Source organism: Sitophilus oryzae, unplaced genomic scaffold, assembly GCF_002938485.1.
Source record: "Sitophilus oryzae breed Bouriz unplaced genomic scaffold, Soryzae_2.0 scaffold_471_pilon_pilon, whole genome shotgun sequence".
Taxonomy (NCBI): Eukaryota; Metazoa; Arthropoda; class Insecta; order Coleoptera; family Curculionidae; genus Sitophilus; species Sitophilus oryzae.
The window spans coordinates 332,925-353,168 of NW_022147053.1; the positions used below are offsets into that span (position 1 = coordinate 332,925).

Genomic DNA, 20,244 nt, shown 5'->3' on the forward strand with positions numbered 1-20,244 from the left:
GACTCTAAAATAGTTGGTTGTGTAGCGTGCGGTAGATCTCGGCAAAAATCGAGTGAAATAATGGAACAACTTTTCGCTAGTAAGTGACTATATAATATACATACGTGTAGTAAACCGATCATTTATGAAATTCGATTAAATTAACTAATTATATATTTTTTCTTGCATTTTTACTTTTATTTACTACTTGTCAAAGATTAGATGTCAAAGAATTTAGATACGTCAATTTGACTTACCTGCTTCAGTAGCGTATCGGATGTTTATGGTTATTAATAATTATTATAACTTATCTATTTTTATTAGAATTTTATATTTTTATAACAATTTTAATAACTACCAACATTTGTTCACAACGTAAAATAAATCAACAAATTATTGAGGCTACCCCACGTCTACCCTACATCATAGTTTAACATTTTTTAAATAAAATTAGAACGGCACTGATAAATCGGAATTTAAGTTGGCCATATTTGAGACCCATTGCGGTGGACCTAAGATTTTTGATATGCTCCTTCCTTAGTCTTCTTATTCAAAGGTTTAAATGGTCCTAAAACGTCATTCTGTTTGGTTAATGAAAGTTATTTACCTTTATACTGCCTACCTCCATTGCTTTTGGATGTAAATACAAAATATTATAACAAATTTTAGAAATTAAATGAGAATTTCACTCGAACTTCCAATATTTGCTTGATTTCTCTCACATAAATGACATTGCTTGACAAACAAAACCAGAAAAAAAACAGCCTTCCCGCGCTGGTTAGTTTGGTGACAGTTATAACCGAATTTTTCAGGAACCGCGTTCCGTAATAAGAAAACTTTCAGGCAACCGATAGAAACGGAACATAAAACCATAACCAAGGTAAGCAACGGAATACACCATTAGTCTCTTGGTTGTACACCATTAGTCTCTCATTGGTTCTTTGCAGTGTCAACCAGTGTCGCCAGCGACAGAACGTAGTTCTGGAAACGGGAGTTAACTCAAATAATACGTTATTTACTAAAAATTGACATAAAAAATAATATAGTATATATTAGTAATTATTATAGAAACATTAAAAAAACTATTTAAAAAAAAATGTTTTCTCGAATTTTAAACTACACTATTTAAAAATAATTTTTACTCAGTATAAAAATACAACCTTCTTAAGACCAACTGGCAGTAAGCGCCATTAAAGAATAAAAATGAGTACGGGCTAAGTAAATGACGTCTAGTACTTAACCTCGTCAAAATTATTATCGATCGTCATTCCCCAGCCATCTTTGACGCCGTTTTTTTTTCGATCAGACGATATTTTAAAGTCCTCTATGATACCAATGCCAAATAATTTATGCTATTGCGACGGAAGACTACCGCGCTCCCCATTATTTAATATAACGAAACGCGGTTAAGATAGTTCATATAAGAAACGATACGGCTTTAAATTGGTTCAAATTGTTCTCAATCTATGTCTGCTCGGCGCAAAAGGGGAGCGAAATGATTGGCCAAAATTGGGGCTAAGATAAGTTTTGCCGCTTAGTTTGGACCGGTTTCCCTCTTCAAATAGCCGTAATGAATTTATCACTGTCGGTCATCTTCATCTTGCTGGTCGCTTTTTTAGCAGAAATCGAATGCAGAAGGGGTAGAGCAAGAACCAGAACCAAATCCAAGGTAAATGCTGTTTAATGTGTGTTTCATAAACGTCCTTATAATAGTATTTTCAATGAGTTCATGATATATCTTGTTTAAGAGTCCATTTCACTAGTCCGAAAAAGTAGCAAAATAAGCGTTCGGCATTTAACGTTTTATGTAAAATTGGCTAGTTATTTTTACTCAAATGAAGAAGGAAATTAATTATATTATATCCGTATAAGGGATTATATTATATCCGTATTGTAGCACATTTTAGACAACTTCTTTATTTTTAAGATTTTAATGGTCAAACATCAACAAAATATTCCTTATTTTTGGACTAAATTTTCTCGAAAATAAAGATATAATTTAAAATTCCTTTACAATACAGAAATAGATTGAAGTTTTGTGATAACAGTGATATATAATTTATATGGTTTTGTAACAAATTGCTCGCTATTTTATGACAAATGCTGAAGCTCTGCAAACCTTAATCAAGCCTTAATCAAAGCACGTGTGTTTGGAATTTTGCATGTGGCTTAACACGACAGGATCGGGCTAAGCCTTAGGCAGATTTCTGAAATATATATTTCAGAAACCAAACCCAACCCCTGAGAGCGACCCGAACATATATTTTTGGTATTTTGTTGCAACGAAAATCGCAGTTTTAACTAAACAAAACGCAGATTTAATTTCAAATTCGTCAAAGAAAACTCGGAATAAAATTGACAATGACAAATATCAAATTAGAAAAAATTAGGGTGTATTTCGTTGCTTACCTTGGTTATGGTTTTATGTTCCGTTTCTATCGGTTTCCTGAAAGTTTTCTTATTACGGAACACGGTTCCTGAAAAATTCGGTTATAACGGTCACCAAACAAACCAGTGCGAGAAGGCTGGTTTTTCTGGTTTTGTTTGTCAATCAATGTCATTTATGTGACAGAAATCAAGCAAATATAAGTTCGAGTGAAATTCTCATTTAATTTCTAAAATTTGTAATAATATTTTGTATTTACATCCAAAAGCAATGGAGGTAGGCAGTAAAGGTAAATAAATTTCATTAACTAAATAGAATGACTTTTTAGGACTATTTAAACTTATCATGCAGCCATTGTTTCTTAAAGTAAGGAACATTTAAAGAAAACATGAAAAACAAGACAACAAGTAACCGTGAATGTTTTGTAAGCTATAAAAATATAAATATTGATTAGATTTGTTTATTCACTATTGATCTGTTTTAATATTGGACCTGCAAATCTTCAATTGAGCTGTCTAACGAGTTTAACAGTTTATTAATAAAGTACTTTTCAATATTAAACTCCATTGAAAAGAAGAAGCAAACGTAAATGCAGAAAATATGTACATTAAAAATGCATAAATGATAAATTTTATAATAGAGGTATTGAAATTTAGAAAACGTCAACATTTGACATTTCCAGTACCTATTTTACCAAACCGTTCCGTATCAAACCGATGTTTTTCAGGAACCGCTCTTTACCGTAGTTTACCGGTCTGGTTCGCCTGGTTTTGTAACGGAATACAGCCTTAATGAAATTGAAAATGACAAATATCACATTGGCAAAGAAAAACCTCATGACCAGCGGAAATATTTGCATGACTACTAACATTTTACAAGCCTTTTTTATCGGCCAATTCGTTTTTCATTCAAGTTTCAAACGAATTTTTATATATGAAAAATTTAATTTGGTAATATGTAGTTTCCACGTTTTTGATTATATACACGCCAATTTTTATTGCTTTCTCAATACAGTATTTTGTGTTGGTTTTAGTTTCAAATAGGACTTCCCATCACCGGCAAATACAGAGACCCAGAATCCGACAAATACTACAATAACAACAACGTAAGTGTTTTGTTTCTCTTTCGACCATTTTCAAAATTATTGAGTCTTAAGCTTCATTCAGAACCTCGCAATTAGTGGAATAAATTAGTGGTTTCAATTAAGGTGGAAGTTTGTTCCTCTAATTTGAATGTAAGCATTCAGATCGTTAAAATTAGGGGTAGGAATTTTCAATTAGTAGAAAAAGTTACCAAACTTTTAATTTTTCCACTAATTATACTTCAAAATTTGCGGGGAATGTCATTTTGGCCTTTGATTCTCATCCATCAAGAGATAATGTGGTTAGAAATTAAAAGTACATTGTTTTATAAGCTAAAAATTAGGATTTCTTTATGGATACAACTGATTACCGCACACTGTTGCTAGGATATTATATTAATTTTAATTGTGTTTTTTAGACATTGGGAATGATCGTAAACTAACAAGTATAAAGTGTAATTGAAACCACTAATTTATTCCACTAATTGAGAGGTTCTGAATGAAACTTAACAATAAAATTTCAGGGAGCCAAAATAATAGAAGCTTCCCACTTCGACTATGAATACGTTTTAGGGCACAAGATCGCTTTTATTTGCGTGGCTAGAGGGAATCCCAGGCCGCACATAACGTGGTACAAAGATGGCAGCGAGATCTTTACACATCTTTATTTACACGTAAGTTTTAACTTCACAGGGTGTCCCCATATTCCGTGGACATAGAACTAGAGTGGGTGCATATTAAAAAGCTCCTGGCTCCTTTAAATGCGCTTACTCTTATATTTTTTGTCAGTGATCCAGTTTGGTGTGTTCAATGAATATTCAATAATATTTTGTAGATACACGAATGGCAGATAAAAAAAGACGCCATCAAAAGCAAACTGGAAATCGACCCGGCAACTCAAATGGACGCCGGGCTGTACGAATGTACGGCCGACAACATGTATTCCATTGACAGAAGATCATTCAAAACCGACTTCAGCATATCCTTCGATTAACGGCAGTTACCGCCAGTTGGGATAGATTTTTAGACTATTTCTGTTCAGTAGCGCAGAAATTAGTTCATATAGACCTCAGGCCATCCTAAATCTGTGGTTTGGATTTTAACATAATGATAGGATGTAGTATGATATTCGTGTATTAATGCATTAGAGACACGAAAATATGGACCCTCTTCTTGACAGTCCTGTGTGACGTTTGATTTGATTTGATTTGAAATTTTGAAAAATTTGAAAATTCCTTTGAATAAAAAGATTAAGGAAGGAGCATATCAAAAATCTTAGATCCACCGCGATTGGACTCAAATATGGCCGACTTAAATTCCGGTTTATCAGTGCCGTTCTAATTTTATTTAAAAGTGGGTGATGAAAACTATGCTGTAGGGTAGACGTGGGGTAGACTTAATAATTTGTTGTTTTATTTTACGTTGCGAATAAATGTTGGTAGTTATTAAAATTGTTATAAAAATATATAATTCTAATAAAAATAGATAAGTTATAATAATTATTTATTAACACAAACATCCGATACGCTACTGAAGCAGGTAAGTCAAATTGACGTATCTAAATTCTTTGACATCTAATCTTTGACAAGTAGTAAATAAAAGCAAAAATGCAAGAAAAAATATATAATTAATTAATTTAAGTGAATTTCATAAATGATCGGTTTACTACACGTTATATAGTCACTTATTAGCGAAAAGTAATTCCATTATTTCACTCGACTTTTGACCGAGATCTACCGCACGCTACACAACCAACTATTTTACATTTTTTTTTTGGATAAATCGCAATAGTGTCACTGTTAATTGAAGTTCTGTCACAATTTCCATCTAGATTTACTACTTTTATACAACTATCAGTAGTAGCATAAATAATAAATAACATAAAATAAGCTCAGTAATACTGACAAATTCACAAAATTTAAAATCAAATTGAAATGTGTCAAATGAATCGTCAAACAGAACTGTCAAGGATCCCCACCCCAGTCCTTTTTCCGCTCACCATGCATGAATACATGGATAGCATTATACTCCTTCCTTAATCTTTAGACCAAGGATTTAGAACGACCTAAAGTGTATAAATATATAGACGAGTCAGTAAAAATCAATTCAGGTTGTTGTAACATCAGATTTCGCTAAACTTTGTTGAATAAAACATTTAAAACACTCACCGTTTATTACTGTAGGCAATGTCCATGTAGTCGTTGGACCTTGCGTAGAAACCGTCGTTAGTCAAGGCCCCCCAAAAGTTGCTCCAGGCTTTCCCCGGTCTCACCAGCATAGGTGCCACCACCGTGCGGTTTTGTTCGATGAGCAATTTCAGCGTGAATGGATTGTCTAAGTGGGCTGTGGAGTCCACGGCAAAGTATAAATCACAATTTTTGGCTAAACATTGGCTCCTAAAAATGATTATTTTGTTTCAAACGCTCAACAGCAAAAAAAGAATAAATTATTTTGATGCTTATACTTATAATAGAAATATTTTCTTTTTTAAGTATTACCGGGTGGTGCCATTAACTCCTACAAAAAAGACAAAGTGCTTAAATTAAAAGTGATGCTGACGTCACGGTCTGTGGGCCTAGCGATTCTAACACGAATTCGGCAAGACAAAGAAAGAGCATCACTCTTTCCTTGTTTAACTACGAAATACTCGAAAGCTGAAACGCGCAACCGCAATCACGAAAACCTCGGAAGCATTCGGATCCTACACGGAGAGTTCGGTTTTGTTCGGCGAGAAGCGCTTTGCAGGAATTTTGAACATTATGAATAATTCTTTGAACTTAATGAGTATTTTTTGTATGATTTAAAAATACAGAAATGCTGATGAGTTTTTAACTTTGTTTTTAAATAGGGCCACAATTTACTCTGATATTTATAAAAGTCCATCAGCGGTAAAGTTCAGCAAAGAGTTTGACGTGAACCGCGGTTGCGCGGTTCAGCTTCCGAGTATTTTGTCCTTAGAGAAGGAAAGAGAGACTCTCTTTCCTTGTCTAGAATACGCTCGATTTTATCGATTAGGTATTATTGAACGGACTATTTTGTGTTTTTTGTACTTTTAACAAATTTAGATAGTGTAGTGTTTGTAGTGTTTTATATGTTGTTCCATAATTGTGTCCCAGATTGTAATTTTATGCCAGCGGTACAAAAGTGCGGGTGTTTCGGTTTCCCAGAGACAAAAAACTTCGCAAAAAATGGTTAATTGCAATTCCTCCCGAAAATTTGGGCCAAATAACAATAATCGGGTGTGTGAGATGGTAAGTGCTATTTTGAAAAGGATTTTATTTATGAAATTTCCCAACAGGATACAAAAACCGGTGAGATCGTTTCAGTTAATTTAACTTTGCCCCGATTAAAAGAAACTAGCGTACCAAGTAAATTTCCGAATTGCCCCAAATATTTATCAAAATAGATATCATATCGGAAAAGCAAAGACGAAAAATTTAACGAATTAGATCAAATTCGTTTTCAGCAAGCAATTGAACAAAGCAAACAAGAATATTTAACACATAAGAAACTTACGAGTTTTACAACTTTTGAGGAACTTAAACCATTATTTCAGTCTTTTAATTTAGCTTGGTTGGTTTTTCATTATTAACGAGAATGGCTTATCCATATTGTTGTATTTCCAATACACTAATTAAAAACTACTGTGGTAAAAAAATGACCGCTTAGGTAAGGGTAATAAGAAAAAAATCAAAACCTACTTAAAATCAATGTATAGAGTATAGAGTTAGGTAACTACTATAGATGCAAACTTCGGAAAATCAAAATTTGATTCGAAAAATTCAATCATGAATTGCATGATGCCTTACTAAATATAATTTATTAATGTTATGGTATCTTGCTGTCTGAGAATTCCAAAAATAAGCATTCTTAAATTTAGATTCTACCTAGTGTATTTCGAACAGTTAAGTGCACCGTACATATTATATTTATTACCTATACCTGCTTACGTACTTAACTACCATTTAAATTGTTTGTGTTTTTTATAGATCCTTGCTGTTATTATATGTTTAGATTTATTATTACATTAATCCCTAAAGCTATACCTAAATCGTATAAATCGACTTCAAACGTAGAAAACTACACAAAACCCCTTAGAACCATTTAGAACTCGTAGGCCGACGGTCGATGACGTCACGCGGCAGCACTTTGTCTTTGGTATTATAGGAGTTAATGGTGGTGCATCGTCGTTCAAAACATTGGAAATCCCACGAAAATTCTTGAACCGTCCAAATGTTGGATCCCCAATTGATTTTACAGCGAAATTGCATGAATACATGCCAATTTAAACAACTTTGGACTAGCGTATTTTAACTAGTTTAAGAAAAACTGCATCTATTCTTGATACCAATTAAACTTTTAGTTACGTAATCGAGGGCGCAATTTTTAAATTCAATGTTGCCAACCATGGACATATTCGCTGTCGGGCTGACTAACTGGAACCGTCATTCGTTTTGACACTTTAGTTTTGTATTACAAGTTTTTGGTTTAAATAAATAGTGTTGTGATACTTTAAGCTTGAAAATGTTTACTAGCAGATCTTGCAATCGAACATTGTACTTTTTAGAACCTCTTTTAGTGCGAAGTGTATAAGTATTTTATTGTACAGCTAGTAGCCGTAAAAAACTCATCGCAACTTTATTAGAATATTTTGAACGGGAAAGCGGTAGTAATGGTCCTTTATTTAAGTGCTGTTAAGAAGGTGAGTTTTGTTGATGTAAATAATAACTGTTTATACTGGGTGGTAATACCTCATTCGCCTCGGTTGATTATACGAAAACGGAAAGATGTAGAAACAATTTTTTTATTTTTTAACAACATTTCATTTTTGGATTCTTAGGCATAAAATAAGGCATTTATTATAAGGATTTAATATGTTTAAATGCTTTGGTTTTTGAGATATTTAAACATATTGTCAAGGTGTATTACTGGTTGCATAACTGCATACTGCTAAAAAGTCGCGGCGTGCATTGAGGAACCTGGCGCATTCGCCAGAAAGTAAAGAAAATTATAGAATTCTTTAGAAAAATCTAGAAACAACCGCCAGGGGGTATATAAGGCCCGCGCTTTGACAGTTGGACAAGTTTGAAGTTTGAAGTCTAAGTCTGAAGTTTGAAAATACCGCGAAATACCGTTAGAGTAATAGTAGTTGCATAAGTTGTGCTGTAAATAGTATAAGTTGTGTACAGAGTGAAACAAATAAATTCGTTAAGTATTTTATCGTGAGTTTAAATAGTGGACCCACGGAATCCGTAACAATTGGTGTCGGAAGTGCGATTCAAGAGGATTTTAAGAAGAAATTAAGTGGATTGGAAGATTTTTAGACCGAATTTGGGAATTTTTATGGTTGGTACAAGGGAGCAATCGAAGAAAATGGAAGAAGTAAGCAAATTATTGGGCGATTTTATGGAGAATATGAGAAGAGAGAAGGCAGAAGAACAAGAAAGACTACGTAAAGAACGAGAAGAAGAGCGAGCCCGACTAGAAAAAGAGAAAGCAGAAGAACACGACCGCTTACTGAAAATTCTAGAAAATCAAGACAAAATTTTCGAAGATTTGAAAATCCAATGACAACAAGAGAAACAAGAAGAACAGGACCGGCTTGAAAAAATATTGGGTAATTTGGAAATTCGTTTGGAGGAGCGACGTCAGAGAGAAAAGCAAGAAGAACAGGACCGGCTTCAGAAAATCTTAGAAAATCAGGAAATTCGACTTCAGAAAAGCTTCGGAGACATGGAAAAAAAAGCAACAAGCAATGTTGGAAATGCGTTGCCAGGAACAGCAGAATCACTTCCAAGAAGCCGTAGAAGATCTGGAGGAACGCCTTCAGCAAAAAATGGAAAAATTAGAGATGGGCCTACAGAAGACCAAGGTACAAGTAAGGACACCTGGCGTTCCTGGAACTGCGAACCTCAAGGCACCGACCTACGATGGACAAACCACCTGGACGATGTACCACCGCCAGTTTGAAGCAGCGGCTGCTGCCAATGGATGGACTGACCAAGAGAAAGCAGCAGCACTTGTCATCGCGCTGCGAGGCCCTGCCCTGGAACTCCTGCAAACTATTCCTGCGGCTCAACAGCAGGAATACCAAACTTTGGTCGCTGCACTTGACAGAAGATATGGCGACCAACATCGACGTCAACTTTACCAGGCCCAGATCAAGACACGCATGCAGAGGTCCGGAGAGAGTCTGCAGGAATTTGAAGCAGACTTACGTCGGCTGGTACACCTAGCGTATCCTGAAGCACCGGAAGGATTTAGGGAGGAACTCGCTGCTCAGTGCTTTATCAGCGGACTGAGGGACAATGAATTACAGAGGGCGCTGCAAATATCGCGATTTTCTACCAGCAGCGAAGTACTCGTCAGGGCGCTGGAAATCGAACCTGCTTTTAGCGCCATCCCTAGAGCGAAGATAAGATCGGTAACGGTAGAGGAACAGCCCGAGAGTACCCACAGAAGTTTGGAGGAGCTGTGTAGAAAATTCGACAAACTATGTGAGCTACTAATAAACAAGGAAGTCAACAATAACCAGACAGAGAACCAGAGAAGATCCCAGGACATAAGGTGCTATAGATGTGGCAGGAATGGCCACATCAAACGGGATTGCCGCATCCAAATGCGATTCCATTCACCATCCAGAGAACATCGGCACATCGGCAGATCCCAGGACATAAGTTGCTATAGATGTGGCAGGAATGGCCACATCAAACGGGATTGCCGCGTCCAAATGCGATTCCGTTTACCATCGAGAGAACATAGGCACCAGGAAATCAACACTAATGAGCGAGTATTGGCTGAAGAAAACAGAGCCCCTAGGATGTTTTCCGTTAGGAGTCTAGGAAAAACCGCTGACAGTTTGGTAATCAACGGGAAGGTCAATGGTAGAAGAATTCGAATGACTGTGGACACAGGCGCTATGGTATCGTTGGTGCGGACTAACTCAGTGCAAGGATTGAAGATGACGCCTCTTAGAAGAAGAGTGTATTTACGTACAGTTACGGGGGAAATGGCCGTTGTACGGGGAGAGGCTTTCATGGAATTGGAGTTAGGGAATTTGAAGTTTCGGCATAGCGTTTTAGTGGCAGACATTGAAGATGATTTTATCATGGGTATGGATGTGATCAGTCAACATGGTTTTTCGTTTGATCACCATAGAAACATCCTGAAAATCGGAAATGAGGAATTTTCTGTATCTAAAGAGAAGAGACCAGGAAATATGGAAGCAAGATCAGCGGAAATTGTGATGATACCTGGTGATGCCAAGAAGACTGTATTCGGGAAAATGGAGAAAACCCCTGAGTGCCGTGTAGGACGGGTACAAATTATCGACAACGAGCCAGATCGACGACGAGCTACTTTGGGCAAGAAAATGAAACATCGCGAAAGCACTATCAGAGTAAGGAATTTTAAACTGAGAACTGACGAACAATGGACGACGATACAGTTGAGGAAAGATCAAATGGAAGATCCAGACATCGGAGCAATACTACGGCTCAAGGAAGGTAACGGCGAGAGACCACCGTGGCAGGATATTGCGGACAGAGGGCTCGTTTTCAAAGCTCTCTGGGCTCAGTGGAATTCACTGGTGATTGAGAATGGATTGATAAAGCGCACGTGGGAAAGTGCGGATGGCAGGACAGTAACAACTCAGTTACTGGTACCAAGGAAGAAAGTCACCCAGGTATTGGAAGAAATTCACGGTGGTAAAACTGGAGCCCATCTTGGAGTAAACAAGACCTTGAGTAAGCTGAGAGACCGTTTTTACTGGGTGGATTATTGCGAAGATGTTAAGAAATGGTGTCAACGTTGTAAGATTTGCGCAGCTAGACAAAGACCAAGTACTCGATCTGGGGAAGAAATGGAACAGGATAGCGTTGGACTGTCGTTCGAAAGAATCGCTAGGAAGGAAAGATTATTGGACATTCATAAGGCCGTTAGAAGTAAGATTGCGCTAGCCAGTGACCGGATGAAAGCTCATTACGACCTCAGAGCTAATTCTACGGGATTTCAACAGGACGATAGGGTATGGTTGTATAACCCACAGCGCAAGAAAGGAAGGTCCCCAAAGTTAACTCCAGCATGGGAAGGTCCTTATACAGTCATCAAGAGGATAAATGATGTTGTGTACCGGATTCATCGCAGCCCTAGAAGTAAGATGAAAGTAGTTCATCTGGATCGATTGAAGAGATACCAGACAGGAAACCTTGATCGGGACGATCAAATTTGAGAAGGGGGCAATGTCAAGGTGTATTACTGGTTGCATAACTGCATACTGCTAAAAAATCGCAATGTGCATTGAGGAACCTGGCGCATTCGCCAGAAAGTAAAGAAAATTATAGAATTCTTTAGAAAAATCTAGAAACAACCGCCAGGGGGTATATAAGGCCCGCGCTTTGACAGTTGGACAAGTTTGAAGTTTGAAGTCTAAGTCTGAAGTTTGAAAATACCGCGAAATACCGTTAGAGTAATAGTAGTTGCATAAGTTGTGCTGTAAATAGTATAAGTTGTGTACAGAGTGAAACAAATAAATTCGTTAAGTATTTTATCGTGAGTTTAAATAGTGGACCCACGGAATCCGTAACAATATTTAAATATGCATGCTATAATAAAAAAGTTTCTCAACACCCTGTACATTACTTTTCAGAGTTAATTCTTGTAGTGACTTTGAAGCCAGAGCAACAAACTTTACTAAAAAATGATATTGCTCCCTTAAATGTATACAGGAGTAACTAAAGTTGCTGATCTGTTTTAAGGATATATTTCATATAAAAACTTCGTTATTTCAAATACAACACCCTGTATTTTTTTAAATAAATCGAAGCAGATTCAAATGCTCTTTCAAACTATATTAGGGTTTCCTATACTTATCTAGCTCAGATTTTGAATAAAAAGCGATTTTTAAATAAAATTGCAATCAAGATGGTTGGTGTTGCCATGGCAATTTTCTAGTGACAGTTAGTAACTATTTTCAAAGTTGACATTAGTTTATGGACATTATTATTTATAATTTATAACAGTATTGTTGAACTTAACAATAAAAATCATTAAAATCCGCCCAATGAGTCAAAGAAAATATTTCGATAGACGACATGTCAAAAAATACAATTTACTCAGTGTCATATTAGCTGTCAACCTTGTGATCACAAACTAAACCTATTAAATCTTATACATACAATGATAGATCCCTAGCAGACCATTCTGGTGATCCATCCTCAGGTTTAATTTCCTTTAATGACAAATATTCAGAACCAAACTTTTCTGTAAAATTTTTAACGTGCACTGAATGGTATTTCATCTAGAATAATAACATTAATTAATAAAACTTTACATACTCCCGATAAAAATGGGCATCACAGTGACCTTTTTAAATGACAATATATTATGCTAGTTTATTAAAAATTCACGTACAAATCATTATTCAACGCAAACAAAAATTAAGTTTCCAGACACCTAAATTGTTCACACAAAATATGAAAGTAGTGATGACGCTCTTTTAAATCACTGATATTAAAAAATCACGGTCACAGTGTGATTTAACAGGTCTCTTGACAGGACATATAGCTGTCGAGTGCTACCTGAACAAGCTGTATTAAGGAAGTCTTTGCTGCAGACTTTGCGATAAAGATCCCGTAACAGCGGAGCACAAAAAATATCACTGCGAGGCTCTCAATCACAAGCGACACTTTCTATTTGGGAAGGTACCTAGTAACTTTGCTCCCATCCTATCAATGACCTGCACAGGTTGGTGCAGGGCAAGGATACTATAGAGATAAGGATAGTTCGATTCCTATCTTCCTCCACTGTCAGTTTTTTTACGTCATCTACTGACCGAGTTGAAGTTGGCGCTAAAGATTTTAGACAGTGACAGTTATTTTTGCATTTGACGGACGAGCGCACAGTGCGTTGGAAGATAAATTTAGCGGGACAAAAGCGTTTGGTTAGAAATAAGCCAAAAAATGTGTATTGATAAGAATAAATAGTAAACATTCCAATTGATACAAAAATGCATGAATATTCTTTGTATTTCGATACATTTTTATCAACCAAATTTGGTCGTTTTCTGCTCAGCAAGGCAGAGATCATACGAAAATAAAATATTTACAAGTGCTTATACATTTTATTAGAAAGCCAAATTATGTTGAAGATTGCCAAAGGTATGTACTTTTCTACTGTAGGTATATTATTTGTTAAAATCCTTCGTGCCTTTGTTCTGCAGATATCAAACTTTCACTTTTTTTTCAAATATCGATATATTGAATGATGTAGATCTTTTGAGTTACCAATAGTTACCAACACAGGTAGTCACAGGGAGTTCAAGCTTAACAGGTGAATGTCCAAAAAGATTCATTTCAATCGGATAGTATAAAAACAAAACAACTCCATCAAAAGGCACTGAGTTTAAAAAATTGTCTTAGATACTTACTATATATGAATTTACAATTACCGAGTGTTAAAATTAAAATATCTATCTTATTTATTATTTTCAAAATAAAATATATTTTTTTAAAATAAATTATAGAGGGTGTCACAAGATTACAAATTAATTAAAAAAAAACTGATAAAGAGTTTTTTGATATCATAATGTTATGTATTTGGCAATAGTTTACAATACGGTTTTTGTGTGTCATGTACGAATAATATCATAGTTTTATTACCTTGTATTTATTTATTAATAAATTGAGTTGTTAATAAATAAATAAATTTAACCATATAGTTGCTATATATTAGACCATTTGCTACGTTCTTAGATTTTAAGTCCCAAACATTGCTCTTGAGATTTTGTCCCGCTAGAATAACCATCCGCCGCACTGTGGAGCGCTGGTCAGCGCGTGACGTAGCATTCCACGGCGACTACGACAGCGGCGATTTGGCGCGATCGAACAGTCCTTTAGAATATATACAGTCCTTGGGTGCAGGGTACAATGATAGGAGTGGGTGTAGACATAGGAAGGGGACAAACACACACACAACAGGCCTTACAGGTCGCAGTGTTTCCAGCAGCGAACAGTCCATTAATATTGAGAAGAAAAAACAGTTATTTGAAAATTACAGTACTGCTCTACCTACCTCCTTTGTATCTCTTATGGTTTCCGAGATATCTCTTATTAAAACCAAAGGTTATATCTGCAAAATTCCAAGAATATTTTTAGCCTAACTGGCCCTTGAAAATCGTCTCTATACAGATGCAAAAGTACAAAGTCCTAGGTGCTCTGTAAATGCTAGATTATCCTAAATAATAATACAGCATCTAACGCTAATAGTTATTTTTTATACAAGACGATAAAATGGTATTTTATCGTCGACCGAAAAGATTATCGCACAAGCGATGAAATGACGAGGGCATTAATTTCGGAAGACGATAATGCAATTTTATCGTCGTGTATAAAACAATATCTTTTTCCATAGCGAGTTACGTTTTAAAAAATATTGTGCTGGGTTGGAGTTGGTTTCTATGTAATTTGACGAATAAATAAAGCTGTCTCTTTAGTTGTCAGTTTTGAGTCAATATTTTTTAATTCTCTTTCGTCTCGATTGCTGATTGAATTGGAGCCAGAAATGGCTCAAAAAGAAATAAGTAAATTACCAACAGATATTCAGGCTGAAGCGACAAACGCCATATCCAAACTACTTCCATTTAAATCCCGAATTATGAAAAGGAATACAAAAAAATTCAAAAACGGAAGCAATTAAAAAACGTGCGAGAAGAAATAAAGTTTTTAACCTATCTTCGCTGTTAAAGTATCATTTAATCTACCCTTGCGGTTAAAGTACTATTTTATCTACTATTTTTGATAGATATAAGGCAGTTTTAACAGTTGCTATGGAGAAATTATCCTACCTATATGATAAAACCAGCCTAAATCTTCCAATTGCAGATAGGTTTTTTGGTTTTAGGAGAACAGTATAATCACATTCGAATTTGCGAAACCCTGTATATTTTAATTGTCATTTCAAAAACCACTGTGGCGCCGATTTTTCGTAAGATACTTCGCTAAAACATTTACCGTGTTATGGATAAAAAGATGTATTCTCTCTTTGGGATATTCTAGTTGATAGATCTTACTGAAGAATCCTTCAATGAATGGCGTATTCACTTCGATAAAGAGGGACATATGAACTACTGGCCATGTGGCTCTAGGTATTTTTTCTAGATTGATTTCTCCATGTTTGCAAGCGACGCAACCCTCGTACGAGTTCCACACTCCCGAAGGCAAATAATTGCTCAAATAATTTAAGGTGAGCTTTGAGAAACCATTACCGTGAACAACCAAAGGCTGTGTATTCGTTTTGGTATTTTTCAATAAATACGTTTCGGCCGCTGCATCTTTGTCGTTAATTGTGACAATTTCCAGGTCATCTAAAATTTAACAATTATTATAAGATTAGTAAAATAATAATTATAACTGTTTATCAATTCCTTTCAATATAAAAGCATATAAAATATTTCTATATTATGGGATCGTCAATCATATAAAAATAAAATACAGAGTGTATAATTATTGGCAACAACACAAATACTACCTAATATACAATGAAATTCTCGTGTCACAGTTTTTGTTACCTTACTCCTCCGAAACGGTTTAACCGATTTTAATCAAATTTTATATGTAGGTATAATCAGTGGGTCTCAGACTAGGTTGTTCTAGATTTTTTATACCCCTAAGTGATAAGGGTGTAAATTTTTATTTTATTTTTTGGACAAAATTTTTATTTTTTCCTAAATTTTCACCCTTCTACCATCAACCCACATTTTTAAATAGTTTTTTTTTAAATTTTTTGTTACCTTACTCCTCCGAAACGGCTTAACCGATTTTGATGAAATTTTATATGTATATAATCAGTGGGTCTGAGACTAAGATCTTATCCATTTTTTATACCCCTAAGTGATAAGGCTGGCCGACCCCAATTTTTTTATGATTTGGCATTAAAAAATACATACAACCCTAAATTTTCACCCTTCTACCACCAACCCCTATTTTTTAATAGGTTTTTTAAATTTTTTTGTTACCTTACTCCTCCGAAACGGCTTAACCGATTTCGATGAAATTTTATATGTATAGTCAATGGGTCTGAGACTAAGAAAACTTCATGATTTGGCATTAGGAAATACATACAACCCTAAATTTTTACCCTTCTACCATCAACCCATATTTTTTAGTAGCAATATTAGTAATTCAATAATGTTAATCTAACAACAAATTGTTTTTAAAAATTGTTAGAATACCTTAAATAATTAAAAACGTGGGTATGTTCGTGTATATACCGGGTATAATGGTATTTACTCAAATTTCAATATACCAGGTACTTGCCCATCACTGACTGGGTCTGCTAGTGTTTATATAGAAATTGAATAATTTTATGCAAGATAGTTATAAAAATATGACAAAAATTAAAGTAGGAAAACATTTAAAAATTAATTTCTACACTTACTTGCGGCCCCGAAAATATTTTGGAAAATCTCACTGGTGTGGTCCAATTTAATTTTATTGCTGTCTCTAAATTCTTTATCTAAATAAGCTAAGGTATAATATAACTGATCGTCATCGTTGTCTTCAAGTTCAGCCTTATTCAAAATCTTATAGAGTTCAGGTAGGTATCCAATAAATAAACCTGAATTAAGGAACCTGAAAATATTATGAATTATGTTATTCAAATACAGCTGAATTACAAAAAAGCATTGAAGACCATAAGTTAGAAACATGCTAAAGTACAAAAAAAAAGAACATTGTGTTTTTATCTTTAAAATATGCTCAAGGCCACTATGAATAATATATGAACTGGAGTAAGTGCTTAAACCTAAAATTGTAGTTACAATAGACAAATGAAATTAGCGCCTCTGCTATGTCCTTATGGAGAAATAAGAATCGATCGTTTAGTTGACAAATGGAGTGGCAGTATTGAAGTACGTATATTTATAATAAGTACCATACAATAAAAAAAAACCGCGTCGAGGAAGGCTGGGAATGGCAATAGTTGATAATTTTGGCGAGGTCAAGCCCTAAACGTCATTACTTCATCCGTATTCTTCTTTATTTTTTAGTGGCGTTTACTGCCAGTTAGCCTTAAGAGTCCATTTCACTAGTCCGAAAAAGTTGCAAAATAAGCGTTCGACATTTAACGTTTTATGTAAAACTGGCTAGGTATTTTTACACAAGAAGGAAATTAAAGATAAAGGATTATACTATATCCGTATTATAGCACATTTTTAGACGACTTCTTTATCTTTAAGATTCTGATGGTTAAACACCAAAAAAATATATTCCTTATGTTTGGACTAAATTTTCTCGAAAATAAAGACATAATTTAAAATTCCGTTATGATACGGAAATAGATTCAAGTTTTGTGATTACAGTGATATATAATTTATATGGTTTTGTAACAAATTGCTCGCTCTTTTATGGCAAATGCTGAAGCTCTGCAAACCTTAATCAAGCCTTAATCAAAGCATGTGTGTTTGGAATTTTGGGTGTGGCTTAACACGACAGGATCGGGCTAAGCCTTAGGCAGATTTCTGAAATATAATATATATTTCCTTCAGCCACACACCCGCTTTACCCGACCCCTGAGAACAACTCGACCAGTACAGCGTAATACTCTTAAGGTCTTCAATTATCATCATTTTAAACTTCTATGACTCTTTTTTACCTTTGGCCTTTCTCCACTTCTGGATACTCTTTAGCTAAGTCTACATTGGGCCAACAATAAGGCTCAGCTCCAAACAGCACCTTAGCCCCAGTAGCCTTAAACCTATTAATGATCTCGCTCAGTTTTCCAAGGAATATCACGTCGTAAGCATCAGTGAACAAAATGATTTTATTATCATCGGCTTCATATTGTTTTAGAGCTTCTTTGAGGAGGTTAATTTTCCATCCTCCTCCAGCATAGAGTTTAATATTTTGTCCCCCTTTCCATTTTTCCCCTTTGCCAAGAACCACTGGTTCGATACCAAAGGTTCGGGCTGAATTAATGTATCTTTGGAAACCGTCTGTTTCATTTGTGGCAACAGTAAAGACTAGAACATCTAAAAAAAGTCAACATCTAATTTTGTGAAAATAGATAACAATGTTTACATGTTTTTCTAACAAAACATTAGTTATACCGGGTGCGTCTCAAAAGTGGCTCACCTCTATAACTTTTTATTTTATCAGATAAAAAACGTGATTAGGTATTTATAATTTTTATAGTTTTGTGTGTTTTTTTGGGCCACATATACCGGGTGCGTCTCAAAAGTCTATTCAGATAAAAAAAAACGATATTTGGTATGTTAGTATATGACATAAATTAGGATTGATTGACGTATTCAATTGTTTTCAGTCACTTCCTGTTTCACCGGAAATAATGACACCCTCAAAATAGGCCCAAATCGTATTTTTAATCATATCTCACTTTTTTCAAATGGAACGAGGATGGCTCATTAGGATATTTGGAAAAAGCGATTTTTTACGAATAATTTGGTACCACACGCTTGGTATTTTGAGTCAAGTTGTCCGCATGATAAAATTTCAAATAAACAAAATGCAAAAATGTCAAAAGTTGACATATGAAATGTCATTCTATTCAGATTGTCATTTTCTATCAAATAAAGTAGAAATATACGAGGATGTCATTTAAAAATCAAAAGTTGTAGTCATTTCTGGTGAAACAGGAAGTGACCAAAAATAATTGAACACGTCAATCAATCCTATTTTATGTCATATACTAACATACCAAATATCGTTTTTTTTTATCTGAAAAGACTTTTGAGACGCGCTCGGTATATGTGGCCCAAAAAAACACACAAAACTATAAAAATTATAAATACAGGGTGGTCCAAATTGTAATATATAATGCACGGGAATATACACACACCGGTATGAAAAAAGGGCACCTTAAAATTTTGATGAAACTAAAGTGTCAGGTAATTTTAGCACAAAAATTTTTTAAATTTATTATTAAAAACAAAATAAAATGAAATGTTTACACCCTGTATCTCCAAAACTAAGCATTTCAAGACATACATTTATAGGAACTTGTTTACTTCATTTTATCTATTTTATTCTTCTAATATCAGAATATGTTGTCAAAGTTTCCCGGTTACAATTTGGACCACCCTGTATCTTTAAGTTTTGTATTTCCTACACAAACCAAACATAAGAAAATTCAATTTATATATTTTTGTTTCTATCTATTAGCACATCTGCATTATAGCTTATTTATTTCAGACGTTACATCACCGACAGTTAACAGAATGGTTATCTTCTTCAATTTCCTGTGTTGAAAAGAATACTTATTCCCTAACAAATTTTATAAAAGTTATTTTCAGCAATAAAATTTTTGGAATGAAATTGAAATTTAGACGGAGGAATAAGTTAAGAATCTAAAAAGACCATAAAAGAGTTAAAAATAGTTTTGAAATAACACATCTGTAATGTAAACCAATGCTATTAAAATGTATAGATCTAAATGAGTACGTGACTAATCTCATATTCTTTAATAAATTAAAAAACTGGATTATTTCTATATAATTGTAACATAATTAAAATTATGATTGTGTTTGCGGTTTAAAAAGATATTTACATACCTGTTTCTATGGCACAAACATTATTTAATAAAAACGAAATAAAAATAATACTTGGAACTAATATATTCATTGTGAAAAATCTTGAGAATTATAATAAATACGAATAATTTGTTTAAAAGTAAAATAAACCCGCCACCATGAAATAAAAACCGATATTAAATTTTTTAAAGTTAACACGATTCCACCATTTTTTCAGAACTGATTAAATTGAGGTTACGAAAATAATCAACACAA

At 34.5% G+C, this 20,244-nt stretch overlaps 2 protein-coding genes across 3 annotated transcripts in view; one reads left to right on the forward strand and one right to left on the reverse strand.

The window, feature by feature from the left end:
• The window catches only part of LOC115886189 (procollagen-lysine,2-oxoglutarate 5-dioxygenase), a 32,976-nt gene that overhangs the window by 12,263 nt on the left and 469 nt on the right, over positions 1-20,244 (reverse strand). The window contains exons 1-6 of one of the 2 annotated variants that reach the window (XM_030905279.1): positions 20,011-20,216; positions 18,096-18,471; positions 16,881-17,074; positions 15,455-15,807; positions 12,623-12,744; positions 5,615-5,842 (exon numbers count right to left, since the gene is read on the reverse strand). In XM_030905279.1, the coding sequence (XP_030761139.1) occupies positions 5,615-5,842; positions 12,623-12,744; positions 15,455-15,807; positions 16,881-17,074; positions 18,096-18,471; positions 20,011-20,080 (1,343 nt within the window). In that variant the 5' untranslated portion in view covers positions 20,081-20,216. Of the gene's footprint in view, positions 1-5,614; positions 5,843-12,622; positions 12,745-15,454; positions 15,808-16,880; positions 17,075-18,095; positions 18,472-20,010; positions 20,217-20,244 lie in introns of those variants that run through there. The other variant, XM_030905278.1, reaches the window with a different exon arrangement.
• Positions 1,390-4,762, forward strand: LOC115886193 (immunoglobulin domain-containing protein oig-4-like). The gene is made up of 4 exons (XM_030905283.1): positions 1,390-1,648; positions 3,399-3,470; positions 3,971-4,120; positions 4,282-4,762. The coding sequence occupies exons 1-4, from the start codon at positions 1,550-1,552 to the stop codon at positions 4,438-4,440; spliced, it is 480 nt and encodes a 159-aa protein (XP_030761143.1). The 5' UTR covers positions 1,390-1,549; the 3' UTR covers positions 4,441-4,762.

What these genes read in the sequence shown, in the direction of transcription:
- LOC115886193 (XM_030905283.1), top strand. Translation starts at nt 1,550, where the DNA reads ATGAATTTATCACTGTCGGTCATCTTCATCTTGCTGGTCGCTTTTTTA. An exon ending in GAACCAGAACCAAATCCAAG is followed by an intron (nt 1,649 to 3,398) that starts GTAAATGCTGTT and finishes TGTTGGTTTTAG; the next exon opens with TTTCAAATAGGACTTCCCAT. An exon ending in TTACACATCTTTATTTACAC is followed by an intron (nt 4,121 to 4,281) that starts GTAAGTTTTAAC and finishes AATATTTTGTAG; the next exon opens with ATACACGAATGGCAGATAAA.